This window comes from Rhinatrema bivittatum, chromosome 1 (assembly GCF_901001135.1).
Source record: "Rhinatrema bivittatum chromosome 1, aRhiBiv1.1, whole genome shotgun sequence".
Classification (NCBI taxonomy): Eukaryota; Metazoa; Chordata; class Amphibia; order Gymnophiona; family Rhinatrematidae; genus Rhinatrema; species Rhinatrema bivittatum.
In genome coordinates, this window is record NC_042615.1 from 126,199,040 (window position 1) to 126,223,902 (window position 24,863).

At 42.9% G+C, this 24,863-nt stretch overlaps 1 protein-coding gene across 1 annotated transcript in view; it reads left to right on the top strand.

Moving 5' to 3' along the window:
* Positions 1-24,863, top strand: part of FGL1 (fibrinogen like 1) — a 120,846-nt gene that overhangs the window by 25,254 nt on the left and 70,729 nt on the right. The window contains exon 3 of the mRNA XM_029587035.1: positions 10,540-10,720. Within this exon, the coding sequence (XP_029442895.1) occupies positions 10,540-10,720 (181 nt within the window). The remainder of the gene's footprint in view (positions 1-10,539; positions 10,721-24,863) is intronic.

Consider the following 24,863-nt stretch of genomic DNA (forward strand, 5'->3'; position numbering starts at 1 on the left):
GGAGAAACTCTCAGGAGAAAACTGCAAAACTTCAGTTAGGTATTTTTTTAAGGAATTCAATAACCGCCAAAAGTCTGGTCTTAAATTTTTGCCCCTGAACCTATTCTCCAGCAGTTCTAATTTGGAATGTAGAAATAGACTATCCTTAATTACAGATTCTAGTTGCGAAGAAGTCAAAATGGTGCTAGATTTAACCTTGGACTCATTTTTCTCAAGTCTTTGGTCAAGTTCCGATAACTTAGAAGAAGTTTCTGTTGAATAAGAACAAAACTGAGAAACAGTGTATGTTAAGGAAGCTTCCATATGAGTCATAACTTTCCCGATGTCTTTTAAAGAGACATCCTCCAGTTCCAAGGATGTATTATCTGACAACTTCAAATGAAACAGAGTAAAGAATTGGAAGCTTAAGTACACTCAAGGTTTCTCAAGAAACAGGCACAAGAACAGTAGAATCTGAATTAACAGTCACAGGGGCTCCAGGAAGAGAATTAACTGAAGAAGCTGGAATCTCTTCTATAGCACCAGGGAACATGAGACCAGCATCTCAAACAAGATGCTATTCTCAACCTCCACCAGTGACTGTATCTGGGGCAAAATAGGCGGAGGGCGAACAGTTGGCCTAAGAGAGACCTCCCCACACCCAAATGAAGAGTTAGAAAAAAACTGAAAGGTGCAGCTACAAAGGTAAAAAGTGTGCAAGAGGCGTGGACATTGTTAAAAAATACCATCCTAGAAGCACTGTCCAGATGTATTCCATGCATTAAGAAAGGTGGAAGGAAGGCAAAAATATTACCGGCATGGTTAAAAGGTGAGGTGAAAGAGGCTATTTTAGGCAAAAGATCTTCATTCAAAAATTGGAAGAAGGATCCAATAGAAGAAAATAGGATAAAGCATAAGCGTTGGCAAGTGAAATGTAAGACATTGATAAGACAGGCTAAGAGAGAATTTGAAAAGAAGTTGGCTGCAGAGGCAAAAACTCACAGTAAAAACTTTAAAAAATATATCCGAAGCAGAAAGCCTGCAAGAGAGTCAGTTGGACTGTTAGATGATCGAGGGGTTAAGGGGACACTTAGAGAAGAAAAGGCCATCGTGGAAAGTTTAAATGATTTCTTTGCTTCGGTGTTTACTGAAGAGGATGTTGGGGGAGATACCAGTTCCAGAGAAGGTTTTCATGGGTAATGATTCAGATGGACTGAACCAAATTACAGTGAACCTAGAAGATGTGGTAGGCCTGATTGACAAACTGAAGAGTAGTAAATCATCTGGACAGAATGGTATACACCCCAGGGTTCTGAAGGAACTAAAAAATGAAATTTCAGATCTATTAGTAAAAATTTGTAGCCTATCATTAAAATCATCCTTTGTACCTGAAGGCTGGAGGGTGGCTAATGTAACCCCAATATTTAAAAAGGGCTCCAGGGGTGATCCAGGAAACTACAGACCAGTTAGCCTGACTTCAGTGTCAAGAAAAATAGTGGAAAGAGTTCTAAATATCAAAATCACAGAACATATAGAAAGACATGGTTTGGTGCAGTAATTCTCAACCGGTGTGTCGCCAAGCACCAGCAGGTGTGTTGCAGCTCCCAGAGCCCCACTGCCCTGGAAGTGCTTCCCCATTCCCTGCCCTGCAGGCCAATGGCAAGCCTCCTCCCTTCTTCCTGCCCCTGCACAGGCCAATCGGAAGCCTCCTCCCTTCTACCTGTCAGTGGAAGTAGGAAGAAGGGAGGAAGCTTCTGATTGGCTGGTGAGGCAGGAAGAAGGGACATAGCATAGGCTGGGGATGAGGGGTTGGGAGGAGTGGCAGTGTCGAAGTGAGGCCGCCACGGGAGCTCATCCCCATGGCGGTGAAGAGGAAACCTGACCCCCTGATGAAGAAAGGCCACCACGGGAGCTCATCCTCGTGGTGGAAAAAATGAAGTCCCACTGGAGTAAAGCCATGGCAGAACTGGAGCCTATCCCTGCAGCGAATGAAGAAGAGGTTTGGCGGTGAGGCCTGGTGCATTCATGTGTGAATGGGAGCATTGGGTGTGAATGGGAGCCTGGGTGTGGGTGTGAATGGGAGCCTGGGTGAGGGCTAGTGTATGTAGGTGTGAATGGGTGCCTGGCTGAGGGCTGGTATGTGTGGGTGTGAATGGGTGCGAGAGCATTTGTGTGTGCTTGAGAGAGAGACTGGTCAGGAAGATGACTGGTGTGTGCGTGAGTGACTGGTTATGGGCCCTAAGAAGAGGATCGTGAAAACAGAGCTTCAGCAGCTGCTGCTGCTTCTGGAATGTGTTTTTGGCCTGCAAGAGAAAGGTGAGGGAGAGTTGCTGGAAATGGTAAGTAAAGGTGTCTTTTTAAGTTTATTTTTCTTGCCATTTTAATTATTGGGTATTATGTAATCTGTCTGTTTTGAAATATTTAATTGGTATTTGGACAATTTTTTATGAGTTTTTAATTTTTGAATGTTATTCTGTTCATCAGCTGTTTTGAAAGATTTGTTAGTATAGTTTTACAATTATTTCTGCGTGGGGTTCTATAGCAGCTTGGCTTATTCTGTTTTCCTAATAGGAAGCATATTAGTGTTTAGGGCCTGGTTTAATATTTGTAGTATTACCTTTCAATAGATAGGATTGTTACTGTTGGAGTGCATGCCATAATGCAGGTGTAACTTTGTGTGCATTATTGCAGATCCTGGACCTCATTTTCCAAGGAGTTACCTCGTGTGATAATTCCACAAATCGCGCTAACAGCAGTTAAAGCGATTTGCGAATTTTTAATTTTGTATTCAGGGGGTGGAGCAAATGTAAAGTAGGGAGGATTTATCATGTGCTGCGAAACAGCTGCACTGTTAATACGGCCAATAACTACACCTCTTTTATTTGCGTTACAGCCAGTAAAGGTTTATCATATTTCCTCCACCTAGTAACTCAAGGTGAGGGTTAAGTATTAGTGTAGGGCAGGGGTCAGGAACCTTTTTGGCTGAGAGAGCCATAAACGCCACATATTTTAAAATGTAATTCCATGAGAGCCATACAATATGTTTAAAACTAAATACAAGTAAATGTGTGCATTTTATGTAAGATCACACTTTTAAAGTACAATAAGTCTCTGAAAATATTACACCAGGCCTTAAGACACCAATACATCTCCTATTAGGAAAACGGACCAAGTCAGGCTGCTATAGAGTCCTACACAGAAACTACACGCCAGCAGAAAACCTCACCTGAATCACGTGCTGTCCCTCACCTAACATAGAATAAAGAGACCAAAACGCATAACAAGAAGCATGCAGACAAAAACTGAATTGGAAACTGCAACAAGCCAGAGTCTCTGTATGCAGTGTAACAAAGGAAAAAAGAAACATCACACATCCTTATAAAACAAATCAAGAAATATAAAATCATCAGCAGTAAAACTGTACTAACAAAAAGAACATATTTCGAAACAGCTGATGAGTGGAATATCCAATAATTAAAAACTCATATAAAACATTTCCAGATACCAACAAATATTTCAAAATAGCAGACACAAAGATCCAGTAATGAAAAATAATAAGGATACAAAAATTTTTTTGCTCTGCATACCTGGGAACGTTTGATATCCAGGTGTCCTGAGATTGTTCTGAATTAGCAGGAGGTGGGGTGGTTTGCTTGGAACTTTCTCCTCTCTCAGTCACATACCAGCGCTCTCTCTCACACTGGCTCTCAATGACACACCTATACACACATGCTCTCAGTCACTCACATATACAAATGTTTTTTCTCTCTCACTTATATAGGCTCTTAATTACACATTTACACACATGCTGTCTATCTTTTCACGCTTACACACACACAGGCTTTCAATCACATAAATACATGCTGTCTTTTCTCTCACACACAGACTCTCATTCACATGCTTACAAACATGTCCTCTCTTTCTCTCATTTACACACAGGCTCTCAATCACATACTCACATGCTCCCTCACCTAAATCAGCTCTCAATCACACACATACACACATGGTCTCTCTCTCTCATTTAAACACAGGCTCTCAATCACAGACTCACATGCTCCCTCACCTAAATCAGCTCTCAATCACACAGACACACATGGTCTCTCTCTCTCATTTAAACACAGGCTCTCAATCACATACTCACATGCTCCATCACCTAAACCAGCTGTCAATCAGACACAGACACACATGATCTCTCTCTTACTTATACACACAGGCTCTTAATCATACATACACATGATCTCTCTCACACACAAAGGATCTCAATCATACACACATACTCTTTCAAACAAACAGGTTTTCAATTACAAACTTACACATACAGGTTCCCAATGGTAAACTTACATTCATGCTCTCTCTCTCACAGGCAGGATCTCAATCACAGACATACTCTCTTTCACATATACAGGCTCTCAATCATTCACATACATGCAATCTCTCACTCACACACACAGGATCTCAAACACACATGCTTGCTCGCTCATTCATTCACTCTCTCTCTCCCCCTTCCCCCCCACCCGGGAACTCGCGGCAGTAGCAGCCACCTCCCAACGCTAACCTCCTTCATTTTCAGCCCTCGCGGAGGCGAAGGCGGAGTCCCATCGGCCGCGGTTGAAGATTTTCATTTTCCTCCGAGCCGCGCTGCAGTCTTCTTCCCGTCGGACACTAGCGTGCCTGCGCGGGTCTTCCCGCGCAGGCACCCGATGCTCTCCACTTCCTCTTCCGGGCCGCGGGAAGAAGAGAGCACCGGCGTGCTCTCTTCTTCCCGCGGCCCGGAAGAGGAAGTGGAGAGCATCGGGTGCCTGCGCGGGAAGACCCGCGCAGGCACCCGATGACTCCAGCGCTGGCACCCCGGCTGACACCCGATGACTCCCGCGCAGGCACCCAGATGACTCCAGTCGGCGTGCTCTCTTCTCCTCCCCCCCGCGGCCCGGAAGAGGAAGTGGTGAGCATCGGGTGCCTGCGCGGAAGAAGAGACCACGCTAGTGTGGTCTCTTCTTCCCGCGCAGGCACCCGATGCTCTCCACTTCCTCTTCCGGGCCGGGGGGGGGGGGGGGGGAGAAGAGAGCACGCCGGTGCCGCTGACTCCAGCTGTCCTGCCGCGTTCCACCCGGGCTGACAGCATTTTAAGCCCAGGCGGCGGAGGACCGGGGAGCAGCTGGGTCAGCGGGGAACCGCGAAGTATGGCGACACTTGTCTGCGAGCCAGATGCAGCCCTCAAAAGAGCCATATCTGGCTCGCGAGCCATGGGTTCCCGACCCCTGGTGTAGGGGGTTAGGGGCCACTTTCACATTCAACGTGAGACGTACGAACAGAACAGTGGTCTCTTGTGAAGATTTGCTGGCCTTCGGAGTGAGGAAACTCACTCCAAGATGAGATTTGTGCAATGTTAGGAAACATAGAAACATAGAAACATAGAAATGACGGCAGAAGAAGACCAAACGGCCCATCCAGTCTGCCCAGCAAGCTTCACATTTTTTTCTCATACTTATCTGTTTCTCTTAGCTCTTTGGTTCTATTTCCCTTCCACCCCCACCATTAATGTAGAGAGCAGTGATGGAGCTGCAACCAAGTGAAATATCAAGCTTGATTAGTTAGGGGTAGTAGGGGTAGTAACCGCCGCAATAAGCAAGCTACACCCATGTTTATTTGTTTTACCCAGACTGTGTTATTCAGCCCTTATTGGTTGTTTTTCTTCTCCCCTGCCGTTGAAGCAGGGAGCTATGCTGGATATGCGTGTAGTATCAGTTTTTCTTCTCCCCTGCCGTTGAAGTAGAGAGCTATGCTGGATATGCGTGAAGTATCAGTTTTTCTTCTCCCCTGCGGTTGAAGCAGGATATGCATTGAAAGTGAAGTATCAGGCTTATTTGGTTTGGGGTAGTAACCGCCGTAACAAGCCAGCTACTCCCCGCTTTGTGAGTGCGAATCCTTTTTTCTTCTCCCCTGCCGTTGAAGCAGAGAGCTATGCTGGATATGCGTGAAGTATCAGTTTTTCTTCTCCCCTGCCGTTGAAGCAGAGAGCTATGCGTGAAGTATCAGTTTTTCTTCTCCCCTGCCGTTGAAGCAGAGAGCTATGCTGGATATGTATTGAAAGTGAAGTATCAGGCTTATTTGGTTTGGGGTAGTAACCGCCGTACTGGCAATGTAGCCCAAATTGGGCTAATAGTGCAATTTGTGATACAGATGCTTATTTGCATAAGGTACACCCCTTTTTGGTATCGCATGCGATATTGGAAAATTAGGTCCTATATTTGCTTCCATTTCTCCAGGTTTGCACTGCATACAGAGTGGTTTTTTTTTGTTTTCCATTCCAGTTTCTGACTCCATATTTATAATTTGTGGTCTTTCTGTCCTTGGTGAAGGTCGACTTTGTGTGTGACCAAGGTAAGGTATTTTACTAGCATGTAGGCATTTGTATCAATCTTATTTGTTGTGTTGTCTCAACAGGATATGTATTAGTGGTAAATTACTGTCTTTTCATAAGGAAGGCTATTGTACCTAGTAGTAAAGGGAGTTTGTATTGCTTTTACTGAGATGTCACCAGAACCAGAATATCTTTTTTGTATGGTGAGACTGTATGGGTAATGAGCTAGTTCTGTTCTGACCCATTGTTGGGGGTTGATGGGGCTCCCGTAGATGCAGAGTATATGCTTAAATATAGACCCTTGAAGGTCACATATTCAGTGTTTCACGCATGTGAGAACCATCTGTCAGGTGTGTCCCAGCTGAATAAAGGTTGAGAACCACTGCTTTAGTGGAACAAAGTTAGCATAGCTTTACCCAAGGCTGATCTTGCCTCACAAATCTGCTTCACTTTTTTGAAGGGGTTGATGGGCGTGTGGATAGGGTGGACCGGTGGGTGTAGTGTATTTGGATTTTCAGAAGGCATTTGACAAGGTTCCTCATGTGAGGCTTCTAGAAAAAGTAAAGAGTCATGGGATAGGTGGCGATGTCCTTTCGTAGATTGCAGACTGGTTGGGGGATGGGAAGCAGAGAGTGGGATTAGGTGGACAATTTTCTCAGTGGAGTGCCTTGGGGATCTGTACTGGGACCCATGCTTTTCAGTGTATTTGTAGATGATCTGGAAGGGAATATGACGAGTGGGTTGGTCGGGTTTGCAGATGAGACAGGATTATTCAGAGTTGTTGAATCACAGGCGGAGTGTGATAAATTGTAGGAGGACCTTCTGAGACTGGAAAATTGGGCATCTAGATGGCAGATGAAATTTAATGTGAATAAGTGCAAGGTGATGCATTTTGGGAAAAATAACCCATGCTATAGTTACACAATTTATTTATTTATTTATTTAAAATTTTATATACCGGCATTCATGTTGCAAACACATCATGCCGGTTTGCATATAACAGGGGTGTACAGTGAACAATTCAATAACCTATTTGTGTAGAAGGAAGCAGTTACAAATAACAAGGTTACAAATAACAAGGTTATTTGTAATAACAAGGTTATTTGTAATAACAAATAAAGGTTATTTGTAATAACAAAGGTTATTTGTAATAACAAAGGTTACAAACAAGGTTATTTGTAATAACAAGGTTACAAATAACAAGGTTACAAATAACAAGGTTACAAATAACAATGTTAGGTTTCATATTAGGAGCTACCGCCCAAGAAAGAGATCTAGGCATCCTAGTGGATAATACATTGAAATCATCGGTTCAGTGTGCTGCAGCAGTCAAAAAAGCAAACAGAATGTTGGGAATTATCAGAAAGGGAATGGTAAATAAAACAGAAAATATCATAATGCCTCTGTATTGCTCCATGGTGAGACCGCACCTTGAATACTGTGTACAATTCTAGTTGATGCATCTCAAATAAGATATAGTTACAATGGAGAAGGTACCGAGAAGGGCAACCAAAATGATAAAGGGGATGGAACAGCTCCCCTATAAGGAAAGACTAAAGAGGTTAGCACTGTTCAGCTTAGAGAAGAGATGGCTGAGGTGGGATATGATAGAGGTGTATCAAATCATGAGAGGTCTAGAATGGGTACAAGTGAATCGGTTATTTACTCTTTTGGATAATAGAAGGACTAGGGGGCACTCCATGAAGTTAGCATGCAGCACTTTTAAAACTAATCGGAGAAAATTTTTTTTCACTCAAAGCACACTTAAACTCTGGAATGTGTTGCCAGAGGATATGGTTAGTGCAGTTAGTGTAGCTGGGTTTAAAAAAGGTTTGGATAAGTTCTTGGAGGAGAAGTCCATTACCTGCTATTAATTAAGTTGATTTAGAAAATAGCCACTGCTATTACTAGCATCAGTAGCATGGGATAGACTTAGTTTTTGGGTACTTGCCAGGTTCTTATGGCCTGGATTGGCCACTGTTGGAAACAGGATGCTGGGCTTGATGGACCCTTGGTCTGACCCAGTATGGCATGTTCTTATGTTCTTACCTGAGAAGTAATAGTAGCAGAGCGACAAACATGGTCATCCATGGGTCCCCTCACAGATGTCTACACCATCAGGGAAACAACTATCTTCCCTTTTCTTTTTCTTCCCATGATCTGAAAAAGTGGAGACAAGCGGTGCACCCCTATGGTGTGTGGCTTCGGCGTGCCGCACTCCCGTTTGATTTTAGGGCTAGGGTCAGGTGCTGAAGATGACATCAGCGCAACACGTCTGCTTGAACTCTGCACCTCCCAGAAGCACCTTGGAAGGCCTTGGGTAGGGTAAGGCAAGAGTCCTCAGCGAGTCGTCACATGCCAGCTAGATTTCAGGGCTCTGGTTGGGCATTTAGGATGATGTCAGCACAATGCACCTGCTTGAACTCTGCACCTCTCGGAAGCACTTTGGAAGGTCATGGATAGGGTAAGGCAAGAGACCTTGGCAAGACACTGCACGCTAGCTGGATTTGAGGGCTCTGGTCAGGCTCTGAAGATGATGTCAGCACAACGCACCTGCTTGAACTCTGCACTTCCTGGAAGCACTTTGGAAGGCTGCGGGCAGGGTAATGCAAGGGTTCTCAAGTTTTGTTTTTTGAACCCTAAACATTCATGTGTACTTACTATATATACTCTGCCCAAATTTCACAAGGATGCAAGTAATCCATTGGATAGCCTGGTCATTTTGGCCAATAATCCAATCCTTAAGAAACTATCAATTTATGTAGATTTCATTTTAAAATGTTTTGTCTCTCAAATTAATTGATACATCAGGGTCACTACTCATTTTCTGAATATTTTGAACAATTATCACCAGAATGGCATGGGAGCATATTTGGTCACTATGGACATCAAATTACTTTATACCAGTAATCCTCAAGATGAAGCACTTTCAGTTTTAAGGAGGTATCTGAGTAGCCATGAATGTCCTTATTCTATAGCCACCAGCTTTATACTTTGGTTCCCCACTCTAGCTTTGATGATTAATTTTTTTCATTTTTGAAGGTACTTTTTATTAGCAAATATCAGGCATTGCGGTGGGGGCCACTATGGCTTCCTCTTTGGTGTATCTATTCATGTTCAAATTTGAGGATTGCTGGATCACATATTCTTCTTTTAGTAACCATATAAAGATATGGAAAAGACACATCTACGATGTTTTAATATTTTGGGATGGTTCTATAGATGATTTGCATCTTTTATTTTTGGATTAATACCTGTGATCAGCATACACAATTTTCCATGAATTTTGATTACAAATCCAATTCTTTTTTAGATCTCAGAATATCAAAGGTGTCAGATGGTTCCATTGCCACTACCTTATTTTCTAAGCCTACGGATCATAACACTTTTCTTTATTTTTTTAGTTTTCATTCACCATAGTTGAAATTAAGCTTGCCCTTTTCATAATTTCTGAGAATTAGAAGAAATTGTTCAGATATTAAAGCGTTAAAGATTCAATTATGTAAGCCCTCAGCCAAGTTACTTGAGATGAGCTATCTTTATTCCTGTATAAAGAATGCATATAAAAGAGTGCTTTTTTCTAACAGGGATTTACTATTGACCAGCCAGATGAATTTGCCTTGCACGCAGGAAGTTCCCACATTTGTGGCACGGTATCCAACTTTGATGCCTAGGTTTCAATTTGACAGTCAAGTGGTCTTCTTTTCTGGCTAATGAATTTACAGTAAATCCAATTAATCTACATCATATGTGCTTAATTAGCACTATGGCACATTCCTGTGGTTAGCTATTAGATGTCCTGAACATGCTGGGATATTTTTTATATCCACGTTTAGTTGAGAATGGGGCTTCATTTTAAATATGCTTTAGATTAAAGATTGCAGTGCTGTGTTTTCTGTTTCAGTTCACATTGTGGACCTTACATTTATTTACATTTTGTCTAGGTTCTAGGCTGACGTAGCTAATGCGAATCGCTGGCCAACGTCGGTGGTTGGGCAATCTGCCTTTATTTGATTTGACAACAGAGACCAGTTTAAGCTCTTTGTGGAAAGAGAAAGCTTTCTCTGAAAGATAAGCTATTTTTAATATAAAATTCCAAAAATTAGCAACAAAATAGTAGCTGAAAAAAACAATTTGTCTTCTTAATCTGCCTCTTTGATTGGATTTAATTATGAACAAGATACATTGTTCTTAACTAGGCCTTACAGAATTGTCTACAAGAGCAACTGAAATTGCAGGCCCAGGTGAAGCTACTGGAGCATCAACTGAAACAGCAGCAGCTCAAAATTCAGCAGCTTCTGCAGGAAAAGGAAGTTGTGTTAATTGATAGGGGAGCTGAGAACAGTGTCATTGATCTGGGAGACAAAAGGCAGTATGCAGGTAAGAATTTCATCTTTTTTTTCTTTATGTAACCAGTGCATCGAAGTTTAAAAAACAAACAAACATTGTCTCTTGTGTTCTACCTTCTGTAGAGTGTTGTAAATACTCATTGTGCATCTGACTGTTCACCAGATCTAGAGACATCAAACCCCTTCCAGTGAGGGCTCAGATTTTATATTAATCTATGTGAAGTGGGCTGTTCAAAGAGCCCCCATAGCAGGGCTAGTGTAAGGTTATTAGGTGCCCTAGGTAAATTGTCAATCTTGATTCACACCTCCCCCAAAATTAATTTTTAGCCCATGGACCAATCCCTTCTCACAGATTTTGGTAAACCCAACAATATGGTGACTCCCACCCCTGCCAGAAAAATTCTGTAAAAACACAAATTAATTTATTTAAAATTTTTTATATACTGCCTATACAGACATATGTTTGAACTAAGTGGTTTACAATATAATCAAATTATATAAAAGAACATAAAAGTATATAAAACGAGAGGCATCATACTTTTAATTATTTAACTTTGTTATAAGTGTAACAAAAGCCCCATTGTCCTGCAAGCAACTGACTGGAAAGCTCAATTAACTGGCATCTAGCAGCAGGGTTTTTTGTTGGTTTTTTTTTACTGCTGCCAAGAAGAAACTGAATACTAATCAATGTTAGATCCAAGAGTTTGGATTAGGGAGCAGAGCAGGTTTTCTCTTCTCTGCTGTGTGCTCTATCCACTCCTGCTCCACCCTTTCCCTTCTTGTTTCCTGCAAGGGACAGGAGATGAGGGAAGGAGAGGAGGAATAATTTTGGATCAGAGGGATTGGATTAGGGAGCAGAGCAGCTTTTCTCTTCTGATAGTCTCATGCTTCCAGCTCCAGGCAGCACTCACTTGTAGGCTGCTGCCTGGAGCTGGAAGCATGAGACTATCAGATAACCAGCATATTCTCAAATGGACTTTTCCTCATGCATGCTGGATAATGGGTCTTTTGCTCTCTCTCTTTCTCTCTCTCTCACGCTATATATATATATATATGTGTGTATCAGTATGTATGTATGTATATAAATACAAATATATACATATATATATATTAAAATGTTTCAGGAATCAAGTCTCAGTATCTGATTAATATGTCATCTGTGATTTTTTAGGTAGATTGCAAAAAAAAAAAATAAAAATCAAGAAATATATGAATCTATAAATTAAAAGAAATCCATACTGCATTCACTGAAGGTAATCTCAGAAAGAGCTGGCTGAGTTGAATGAGGATGTTTCCCCTTATTTCTTACTATACAAAGTAATTAAAATTCTCTTGTCACCTCATTAATAGTGATACAACCTCCTTACATTACTAGGCATTTTGTGACATTATCACAAGACCCCTGCAAAAAAAAGTAACTCGGACCCTATTGTTGCGCTTGGAGTGGACCCTTGTTCTGGAGCAGTGTAGGGTGGCTCTCTGGTCAGAACCAGGAAGCACCTGCCACCAGGAGGCGGAGCATAGGAGGAGACGGAGGCTAGCTGGAGCTTCACCACTGGAGCTTCACCACTGGAAGCTCAGGCCACTTGGACTTAGGTGGGCCTTGCAGGGTCTCCCAGAAAGGAAGTTCAAAGGTGTGCCCACCAGGATCAAGTGTGTGTGGTCGATGTCTAGACTGGAGGCCTGAGGAATCAAGGAAGGCAGTACAGTTTCTGCGATGACAAGGCTAGGAGCAAGGCCAGAAACCAGGAGGCGTGGTCAGTAGTCGCAGAGGTCAAGTTCCAAAGATCAGTTCGAGAGTAGTCAGCCAAAGCAGGGGTCAAGTTCCAAGGATCAGTCCGAGAGTAGTCAGTCAAAGCAGGGGTCAGGTTCCAGAGATCAGGCGTGGTCAAGGAGGCAGGCAGAGGTCAGTATCTGGGCAGCGATCAGCATGGTCAAGAGCAGGCAGAGATCAGTACCAGAGAGACAATCCAAGAGGTACTACCTGGGGAGACACAGGAACAGACAGTCGCTGGAACAGGAGGACGCGGAAACAGAAGGACGCTGGAACAGGACTAGAACAAGACTGGAACAAAACTGAAACAGGCGATGAGACACGGAGGCAAACTAGTATACACACGGTGTCAACCTGATTGTCATGGCAAGGAAGTACAGGCAGGCACTTCCTCTTGTACTGCATTCAATCAGGGTGTGCCGCGGAGCTTGGACCCACCCCTGGCCCTATAAGGGACCGGGTGGTCCGCACATGCGCGTCTAGGGGCGGGACCTACACCACGGAGAACGCCAAGCCCCGTCATGAGGCCTGGTGCTCTGGGGAAGGCCCAGCGACCGCCGCGGCGGGATGCCGAGGCCTGGAGAAGCTTGCGGCTGCCACTGGAGAGGCCAACCCAGGACCTGCAGAGGATTGGAGAGGTGAGCAGGCCTGTGCGCGAGCCGAGCGCGGACGGGGCACACAACACCTATATAGTGAACCTGCCATACTAAAACAGCATTAACTCCTAGAATTCAAACAGCAACAACTCTACCTATAAAAATTCAACACTGTAAATATTACAAATAGTCCTAGAACAGAATACTACTACTACTAAATACTGATATAGTGCTTCAAGGTACATGCAGCACTGTACAGATAGGAGACAGTCCCTGCTCAATATAGTTTATAATCTCGTCAAGACAGATAGACAAGACAAATAAGCATTTGGGCAAAACGAGGGAAAATATTTAGTCTCAAATGTGGGTTATTAGGTGCATAATAATTGATGAAAAGGATAATTTTATCTCATTACCAGGCACTCTGTGAAATAGCACAAAAAACAGCGAAAAGTACACTTTACGCCTATGTAGCAAACTTCCTATTAGGAAAACAGAACAAGCCAGACTGCTACAGATGCCTTCTATAAAAACTATACTTTAGCAGAATCCCTCACCTCAGTCACATGTAGATCAAGGACAGATCTTCACCAAATACAGAAAAAGGGATTACAAATTAGAAGCAGAAATCTGCAGACAAAAAATTAACTCTTCTTTGCTGTCCATGCCAGCCTCAACCCCCTCTCTTCCTGCTCCCTGTAACTGTCTGGCAGAGGAGGCAAAGGAGGAACAGGAATAGAGGAGCTTTTCTCTACTCTGTTTGCTGCAGCCTCATCCTCTCCCTGTTCCCTACACCAGCGGTTCACAATTGGTGTGTCGCTACCCAAGCAAAATAGGTCCTCCACCTGGGCTTAAAATGCTGATAGCCCGGGCGGAACGCGGCAGGACAGCTGGAGTCAGCGGCACCGGCATTTTCTCTTCTTCCCATCCCCCGCAGCCCAGAAAAGGAAGTGGTAAGCAGCAGGTGCGTGCACGGGAAGAAGAGACCTTGCTAGTGCACTCGGCATCGGCCCGAAGGAAAGAAGAGAGGCGCGGCCTGAAGAATGTGTAGCGCGGCTCGGAATAAAATAAGGAAGAACGTCAACCCCCGCGGCCGATGGGACTCCTTTCTCCGTGAGGGCTGAAAACAAAGGAGGTTGCTGCTGCCTTTAGGTTGGGAGGAGGCTGCTGCTGCTGCTAGTTCGGAGGAGGGGGGAGTGATTGAATGAGGAAGCATGTGTTTGAGAACCTGTGTATGTGTGTGTGTGTGAGTGAGATAGCATGTATGTGAATGATTGAGGCCTGTATATGTGAAAGAGAGTATGTGTGATTGAGAGCCTGTGTGTGAGAGCATGAATGTAAGTTTGTGATTGAAAACCTGTTTGTGTGAAAAAGTATATGTGTGTGTGATTGAGATCCTTTGTGTGTGAGAGAGATCATGTGTATGTATGATTAAGAGCCTGTGTGTATAAATAAGAGAGAGAGCATGTGTGTCTGTGTGTGATTGATTGAGAGCTGGTTTAGGTGAGGGAGCATGTGAGTATGTGATTGAGAACCTGTGTGTAAATGAGAGAAAGAGAGAGAGCATGTGTGTCTGTGTGAGATTGAGAGCTGATTTAGGTGAGGGAGCATGTGAGTATGTGATTGAGAACCTGTGTGTAAATGAGGGATGTAGCAACGGTAATGAAGACACCTCACACGGGATTCAGGGTGAAGCGTGCTCTCAGCATTTTGGGCAGCCCCCTTTTTATTGTAAAATCTTTACATAGCATTGCATCGGATACATACGTCACATATTTACTGCTACAATATTTCCACAGAAATGTTTATGCTGACCTTTTACTACGTGGGTGCAAGTGGGCAGTAGGTGCAAGCGGTCAGTCTTCAGGCAGGGAGGGGGGAGGTCATTAGCTGGTCATGAGGCAATGGTACTGAGCTACCTAGGTGTGAAAACCCACAGAAATGCAAGTAGGTCATGAGCTATTCTGGGGCTGCAGAAAAGCTTGCACTAGATGTTTCCTGCTGACTTCCTGTTAGCTGGGGGCTGTTCATATGCTGCGGTCAAACATTTTCTTTATACTAAGAGTAGGTGTTAAGGAAAAACCAGTTAGAGATGGCAATGGAGTTTCCCCTTTCCATGACGTGGTTTTCCAGCGAGCCTGGAAAGCAGAACTCCTATCCCACATCTCGTCTTTCCTTTTTTATTTTTAGGCAGCATACAGAACGTCTCTGTATCCAGGCCGAGATTGGGGTTTTAGAATGGATACGAGATAGGATATGCACTGAACGCACCAAGCCAAACAAGGAAGCCTTTTATCAGGAATGCAACAGGAAGGAGTCGTGTGATACCACCGATATTAGGAAGCCAGGACTATAGCCAGTCCCAGGGGGATGCTGGTGTACTATCTGAGGGTGGCTCTTCTGCAATCATGGTCTCTATCTGCTCTATGGTATGTGTAAGATTTGCTTTATAATCTGATATATATATATACAGTAATGAGAATAGTCTTTCTGAGACTTGGAGCCAGGAGATGTTTGTGAAATTGTGCATGTGGTCAGTGATGGTTGCATTAGGGAAGGAGTATTTTCTAGATATGATGTGGTGCAGAATGAAGGTTTGATTGCAATATGGGTATTTCCCTAGCCTGAGCCCTGTGATACTGTAATTATTATATTCCAACAAAAACAGCATTAATTTGTACCCTACTATTCAAATACATTACTGTGTAATTGACTGGTGAATTTAGAAAAGACCCTTGTGTAAGTCCATGGGTAAGTAGTCCATCCTGATAGGTTAAAAAGAACTGCATGCATCAATAGTCCTTCTCTGGAATGGGTTGGCATGTGTATGCAAAACCCAGCAATCTGTTTTTTCAATAGTTGTGATAAAGTCTGTGCATCGGTAATGTACATATTGGATTGTCAATAGTTCTTGTTCAGACATCGCAATGGCAGGAGAGATGAAGCTAAATATGAGTATACAGAACACAATTGTTAATGAGTTGGCATTCAGGCAAGAAAAGGCAGCTAATAAGAAGTTCTCTGGAGTTTTCTCAAAGCCTTGCTGTTCCAGGAGTTGTGCAGATTGGTGGGATAGGGCTTTGATCTATCTCCAGGTCATCAGGGGCTGCTTTTTGCGGGGAGTCCGGTCTCTGACCGTCTGTGGATTGTGGAGGCTCAGGGAGAAGTTTGGGATCGGGTTTTGTGGATCCGGACACCTTTCCATCTTTCCACGGCTTCATACAATGGATTGGCACCCAAATTGGACCTGTGAAAGAAAGCACAGTAGCATGCCCAGGAACGGGACCATGCCAGACAGTATTAGGCAATACAAAACTGATGGTTGTGGGTGACTAACTTTAGTCCCATAATGATTATCGATGGCTGTGGTCTGATTTGAAGTTGATATATTTAGATGATTTAAAGTGTTTTGGGGGGAAGACCAATGGCAAAGTCCAATGGCATGGCATTTCCCGCTTTCTGTTTGTTTGTGTGTATGCTCCAGGAAGAGAAGAAGCAACATTACAAACATACTGGCTATCAGAAATAATGTTTAAATTAGCATTGATAAAAATTGCAAGGGTAGAATGACTGCAGCTAGTTCTGCTTTCTGCGCTGACTGCTGCAGCAAGATTAATAAAATTTAATGATGTCATAGTCAATCTTACAGCAAGGTGTATCAATTTTTCATTCATCAAGGCTTAAATTGTGATATGTGTTTCTTGTAGCGTCGGGTACCTAATATAGGGAAAAAACTGAAATTCAGATTAATTAATGACAGTTCATTATGGCTATAATTCTACTATTACTAATCTTATATAATGTTTTTCCACTTTATGAGTATTAAAACAATGAAGCAACAACGTGTCATATCAAGATGTATCAGAAATAAAATTAGATCAAAGATCAAAAAATCAAAAGGATGTGTAAGAAATGTTTGAAAAAATTGTTAAAAGAAGCTGCAAAGTAAAGCGTTCATCTTCACATGTCTTATGACAGGAAGACTGTCAATCTGGAAAATATTAAAATCTAGCACTCAGCAAAAAATTATTAAGGCAATGATTAAAGCGAAATTGTTACATTTTGAACCTTGGAGAATTAATTCTATTATACCATTTAATAAAATCAATTTGGATTTGCAAGAAAAAACTTGGGAGGGATTGCTTTAGATGTAGCACCCTCTATGAGTAAAAATAAAAGTTCAGAATTCTGAATAAAATTTAGAAAAAGAAAATAAAACTGAAGTTTCCTGAAATAAAACTAGTATTCAAAGAATTATGAAGATAACAAAAACAATACGGTACATCTGGTAGTAACATTTGGTAGAATAACACAGTGCCTCCTAGTGGATGCACTATCATCACTTTATAGATGTTAACCTAGAATAAATTTAAGCAATAAGATTCTGAGCTGAAGTATAATGTGCAATACTAAGTAATTAGAATAATTAGAACTTAAACATCAGTTAATTATCAAATGAGTAGAGCTTGAATATGCTCCATTTAAACAAAAGTAACCGTTTTTTTCTTATTTCCGTTCGCCGCACAAGTCACTGACAAGAATACTTCTATAAGCAGTGCTGTGCCTGTCACCACAAAACGTACTTCCTCTTTGTCTTTTTTTTTTTCTTTGCTCAGCACTGAACTGACAGAAGCAGTTTCCCAGAACAGTGCTTTTACGGTAAAGCAACTTTTGCTTCCCTAAGAGACAGTTTAACTCTGTGGTTAAAATGTCCTTTCAGATTGTCAGTAACCTCAATTCAGTATTAACACAGTTTGAAAGCATTAAAAAGTTTTAGTTTTGAAGCTTGAGGGAAAATAGATTTGGATCAGCAGAAGATCTGAGCTTCAGCGCACAGTTAAAGAAATGTATCAGATATATACAAATACAAAATTAGAGAGATAAACTGCAGTACTAAGTTCAGTTTTTTTATTTTCAAAAGTTCTCCCTCCCCCACACGAGTTAACAACAGAAAGACAGTGTGTTTCTCAAGAGAAAAATAAACAGAGGAAAGAGAACTCCATTCAATGAATCAATAGTCAGATTTTATCCTAATCTACTTTATCCTAAACAAAACTAATTCTGTGCACTATTAATGTAATCAATAGCTATGAAATATAAGGTTCAGAATCACGAGGTCATTTTAAATTTTGGTCCGATTTAACTTTGTGAAAAGGGAAACATTTCACATGAAATTTATAGTGTCTTGGCCAAATTTCAACACAGTTGTAACATACATTGAATCTTTTTTGATGTGCGAGGGGCCCCTATCATTTCCTGTAGGGAAATGTGCTTTAAATACGTATGTTTTGTTTATTCTGGTTTCCAATAGAGCATTGTACTGTCTTATTAACTCATTTCTCTCACGTTGGAACCGTTCTTGCTTATATCGCTGCTGCGATATGAGGAGTACCTGGCCCAAGTACCTGGCTAATTTCTTGGAAGACCTGGGAGCATTTTTACTGCGTACGGCACTCCGGGCGGTGTTCAATTCAATTGTTGTCAGAGATCCTTCCAGAGGACAGACTCTTTTTTGTGGGCTTAAGGCAAGCGTCCATCCATGAAATGAATCAACCCAAATGGTGACATAAAAAAATGAACGTTCTAATTTGGCAACTTGTGCTGCTGGAGGACCAGCGACAGGCGAAGGTACAATGACTTTTTCAACTTCCTCACTACTGTCCGTGCCTTCCTCATTATTCTCAAGGAAAATAGGCATGGATTGGAGGCAAGGGTTAGGTGACAGGTCAATCAGTGACAATTCAGGAAGCTCAGGGAAACCCTGTCTCCTTGATGCTTGTGCGAAGTTAGGCAGTGACAGCTCAGGATACAGGGAATTTATGGGTGGTGAAAGAGCTTTAGGGTAAGGCGGAGAGAGACTAGCTTCTCTGATTTCAGTGTCTTTAGTTTCCTGAGGTTTTTTCTCTGAGATGAACGCAGAGGAAACCACGGGAGCCGTGGTTGGGGACTGTGCCTTGTGAGTGTGTGTTCCCAGATGTTCTATGGATTCATATACTGTCCTTCCTAGTTCATTGGTCCTTTCTCTACTGAGAAAGACTTGAAGTCCTTCTAATAATTCTTCTCCTGTAAGATTTTCTTTGCAAATTGGACCACACTGGCCAGGTTGTGGTTCAGTTGTGCCTAGGAGCTGTTTTTCTGAATCAAACTGGGAAGTCTGAATGGACTGCGTCATGGGTTCTGGCATGGGAAGCTGAGGATACAGCGAAGTTGCTGTTCCTGAGGGTTTTTGCAAATCTGGTAAGGGATGAGTGTGTGTACTAGCTGTGCTGACGGACAGTCTGTCTGTTTCTTTACTGTCTGTGTCTAAGGACGCATGAACTAAAAGTGGTGGCTTGAGATTTTTAGTCCTGATGTGTTCTAAAGTCTCTGTACATTTTTTCCAGAGCAATAACTGCTTTAAAGGAGCTCGTGGATATGTATGCAGACTATTACCTATCTGGATCCAATCTTCTACATTTAGAGTTCCTGATTCGGGGTACCAGGGACAACGACCAACTATTTCTTTCATCAATTTTTCCATATCCCCCAATTTGATATGTACCCTTTCTCCCTTGGTGACTAAATAATGATTCTTCACTAATATTTTCAATTCTTCCACATGACTTCTATGCTGAATGGAAATGCTATCTCCCATACTCACGAATGTTTGGGAACAAACTCGCTGAATAAATACTTACGACGGGTCTGTTGTAGGGAGCAAACTCGCTGAGAAAAAAAATACTTACGTTTGCAGGAGCGAGTTTTGCTGTTTTACGATGCGCATCTAGGCTTTCTGTCCAGCCGAATGAGCAGGGAGTTGTCACGTCTCGGGTCACTCCTTGGATCAAGACTTACATCACGTCGGGCTCACCACATGTAGCAACGGTAATGAAGACACCTCACACGGGATTCAGGGTGAAGCGTGCTCTCAGCATTTTGGGCAGCCCCCTTTTTATTGTAAAATCTTTTACATAGCATTGCATCGGATACATACGTCACATATTTACTGCTACAATATTTCCACAGAAATGTTTATGCTGACCTTTTACTACGTGGGTGCAAGTGGGCAGTAGGTGCAAGCGGTCAGTCTTCAGGCAGGGAGGGGGGAGGTCATTAGCTGGTCATGAGGCAATGGTACTGAGCTACCTAGGTGTGAAAACCCACAGAAATGCAAGTAGGTCATGAGCTATTCTGGGGCTGCAGAAAAGCTTGCACTAGATGTTTCCTGCTGACTTCCTGTTAGCTGGGGGCTGTTCATATGCTGCGGTCAAACATTTTCTTTATACTAAGAGTAGGTGTTAAGGAAAAACCAGTTAGAGATGGCAATGGAGTTTCCCCTTTCCATGACGTGGTTTTCCAGCGAGCCTGGAAAGCAGAACTCCTATCCCACAGAGGGAAAGAGAGCATGTGTATCTGTGTGTGATTGAGAGTTGATTTAGATGAGGGAGTATGTGATTGAGAACCTGTGTGTAAATGAGAGAGAGAGTATGTGTGTCTGTGTGTGACTGAGAGCTAGTTTAGGTGCGGGAGCATGTGAGTATGTGATTGAGAGCATGTGTGAAAGTGAGAGAAAGAGAGAGACCAGGTGTGTCTGTGTGTGATTGAGAGCTGGTTTAGGGGAGAGAGCATGTAAGTATTGTTATTATTTGTAAGGGTTTTGGGTGGATCCCCACCCACGGGGGGGGGGAAAGTCCTGTGAGGGGCCACAGGTCAAGCTCAGCATAGGAGATACACACACACTAGTTATTTTATTATACAGGATTGGTGACCCACCAGAGGTGGCAGTAGTGAGCTGGAAAGTAACCCGGTCGGGCTTGTAGTCCCTCGGGCTCTGGAACAGCAATCCCACAATGGCTGTGCTGTAATAGAGAGAACTGAGATTGTGAGTAGTAGCAGGATATGCAGAGTTCAGGAATAGAGCCTCGTTTATTTATTTATTTATTTATTTATTTAAGGTTTTTATATACCGGCAATCATGAGAACATATCTTGCTGGTTTACATGAAACGGGAGTGCATTAAATACATCAACTAGGAACTGTTGTGACCGAAGGAATAGTTACAAATAACGAGGGTAGAAGAACTTGGAGAAGGAGGAAGAGATAGGAAAGAATAAACGGTTAACGGTATACAGAAAATTAGATTAAATGCTATGTACAAATGGCATGATTAATGGCTGAATGTTATGAGGAATCCTTGGTTTGTGTCTTTGGCTTGTGTCATTGTGATGTGTCTGGGAAAGCTTGCTTGAATAACCAAGTCTTAAGTCTTTTCCTAAAAGTTAAGAGGCAGGGTTCCAGTCTGAGATCTGTAGGAATGGAATTCCACAGGGAAGGGCCGGCTGTGGAGGTGGCACGATCTCTTAAGGTGATGTGTCTGGTCATTTTCGCAGGGGGAACTTTGAGGGCGCCTCTGTAGAAATCTCTGGTAGGTCTTGTCGAGTTGTATACTTGGAGGGGGATTTGAAGATCGAGGGAGATGCGTTGATGAATAGTTTTGAAGATGATACATAAGGCTTTATACATGATACGGAAGTGTACGGGTAGCCAATGAAGCTCTTTCAGAATGGGAGATATGTGGTCTCTCTTTCTTGCGCCTGTTAGTAATCGGGCTGCTGAATTTTGTACCATCTGTAAAGGTTTGAGATAGGATGAGGGCAGACCTAGCAATAGGGAATTGCAATAGTCTATTTTTGAAAAGATGACTGCTTGGAGGATTGTTCTGAAGTCTTGAGTATGCATGAGTACATTATCGTTGATAATGTACTCATGCAGCAGTCTCTCAGCATGCAGCACAGGAGCTGGAGTGAAGGCAGGCCCTCAAGGAGTGAGTACCTGGTTCCAAGGAATAGCTCTGAGAGACAGAGATGGTAACTTACAGATGTCATAGGCAGCGGTGTCTTCCTGGCAGAAATGGAGTCCAAGTAGCAAGTCCAGGAACATGGGCCCTCGAGGAGCGAGTACTAGTTCCAGACTGCGACCTGAAAGATAAGAAAGAGAGAGAGGCCCCCGAGGAACGGGTACCCCAAATAGAGTAGGTCCGAAGGTACGGAGAGCGAATCTCATCTGATGGAAACCTGGTTCGGTAACCTTTGCTAACTCGATTAGCTAGCAATCGCATAGGCTTTATGTATCCTGGATGCATGATGTCATCACAGGGGGGCACCCCTGAGGTTCGCGCCACTGAAGGTACTTGAAGCAGGGCTGCGCGGCTCTCATGCCCAAAGGCAGCTGAACAGCATGGCGGGAGGCAGCGCCCAAGCCGGTCCGGGGACGCCGGAGAGGATGGCAGGCAGACGCCGCAGCAGCCAAACATCCGTCAACCGCAGGAGGAGTCGCCAGAAAGGTAAGGAGGGCGGAATGGAGACGTCGGGCAGCGACAGTCGTAACAAGTATGTGATTGAGAGCCTGTGTGTAAATGAGAGAGAGATCATGTGTGTCTGTGTGTGATTGAGAGCTGGTTTAGATGAAGGAGCATGTGAGTATGTGATTGAGAGCCTGTGTGTAAATGAGAGAAAGAGAAAGAGCAAATGTGTCTGTGTGTGATTTAAAGCTGGTTTAGGTGAGAGAGCATGTGAATATGTGATTGAGATCCCGTGTGTAAATGAGAGAAAGAGAGAGCATGTGTGTCTGTGTGTGATTGAGAGCTGGTTTAGGTGAGGGAGTATGTGAGTATGTGATTGAGAGCCTGTGTGTGATTGAGAGAAAGAGAGGACATGTTTGTAAGCATGTGAATGAGACTCTGTGTGTGAGAGAAAAAGACAGCATGTATGTGTGTGATTGAAAGCCTGTGTGTGTGTGTAAGCGTGAAAAGATAGACAGCATGTGTGTAAATGTGTAATTAAGAGCCTATATAAGAGAGAGAGAAAAGGCATGTGTATATGTGAGCGATAGAGAGCCAGTGAGAGAGAGAGAGAGAGGAGAAAGTTGCAAGCAAACCATCCCTCCTCCTGCTAATTCAAAATAATCTCAGGGCACCTGGATATCAAACATTCCCAGGTATGCAGAGCAAAAAGTTTTTTGTATCCTTATTATTTTTCATTACTGGGTTTTTGTGTCTGCTATTTTGAAATATTTTATTGGTATGTAGAAATTATTATATGAGTTTTTAATTATTGGATATTCCATTCATCGGCTATTTTAAAATAATCTGTTTTTTGTTAGTATGGTTTTTACTGCTATTGCTTTTATATTTCTTGATTTGTTTTATAAGGACTGGTGATGTTTCTTTTCTTCCTTTATTACACTGCATACAGATACCTACTGCCCTAGGTTATCCCCCTGCCCAGTTCACTTTCCCTGTTGAAATGTATTTCTAAACCTTCTGTTAATATGTGAACCGGTATGATGTCCCCACTAATACCGGTATATAAAAGTTTCTAAATAAATAAATAAATAAATAAATAAATACAGATACACTGCATACAGATACTATTACTCAGCATTCATTCTACTTCAGCAGACGGATGCTCACATAGCATTCATTCCACGCCAGCAGACGGACCCTCACTCAAATCTTACCCAGCTCCTCATTACAAGCGAAACATGACACAAGGATATCCAATCCCAATCCTACACCACAGGGTCCTCACCACGGAAAAACCACTCACGCAGCTCCGGACACATTCCAGCAGGACTCTCATACCAATCATGATTTCCCCCTTCACCCAACTTCTGGGTCTTGCACTTTTCTCACTGACACTATTCAGTGCACAATCCCTCACCAAGAAATCTCATATTCTAAATGACTATCTCCTAGACTCAAAGCCAGATATCTGCGTCATAACAGAAACCTGGCTCAAACCTACAGATGTAGCTTTGATAAATCAACTACCTACACACCTTTATGATTTCTTCTCTCTCACCAGACACAAAAAAAGAGGCGGAGGACTGCTCCTAGGCGCCAAAAAAGAGCTGAGGCTAACACTAATGCCAGTCAAGACTGCGCTTCAATTAGAATTAGGTCTTTTCAAATCTGACCAGCTTCAAATCCTACTCATATATGCTCCACTAGGGCTCCTAGACACCGATGCCTCCCCCATTATAGAAACCATAGCCAAATATATAAACTTGGATTCACCAGCACTGATCTTAGGGGATTTCAATCTCCACGTTGATTCAATCCCTCTCTCCAACAACTGCGAAGCACTCCTCACCTCCCTCAAGGCCATGGGCTTCAAACAAATTGTCAACAAGCCCACCCCATAAAGCCGGACACACTCTAGACCTCATTTTCATAAACTCTGGCCTCTCGCACTCTACCTATCCTGAATGCATACCAGTCCCCTCGTCAGACCACTCGCTGATCTCCACCACCCTCTCGATGAAAGAAAGCCCCACTTCTAACCTCTCCCAACATACATTCCACTTTAGGAGATCATGCACTCCCGAGGTCCTCAGTGAACATCTAACAAAAGAACTTCTTATCCTAGATGTCTCAAACCCCAAATCAGCTCTATTCTCTTGGCCCTTTGTCAACCAATAAAACCAACCCGACACCAAACAGGAAACAACCGTGGTTCTCCAATGAACTCAGGAAACTTAAACAAAACCTTAGACATAAGGAGAACAATTGGCACAAGGCCCCCTGCCCTAGCACACTAGCTGTCTACAGATCAGCCCTCCACTTCTACAGGAACTCCACTCTACGAACTAAAAGAGATTTCTACACTCACAGAATTCACGACCTCGTATTCGACGCCAAAGCTCTATTCTCCTATGTATCCGATCTCACAAAAACCTCCACCTTACCCATTCCAGATGACCAAGCACAAGCTAAGGCCAATGAACTTGCAACCTTCTTCCATAGCAAAATCTCCAGCCTTCTA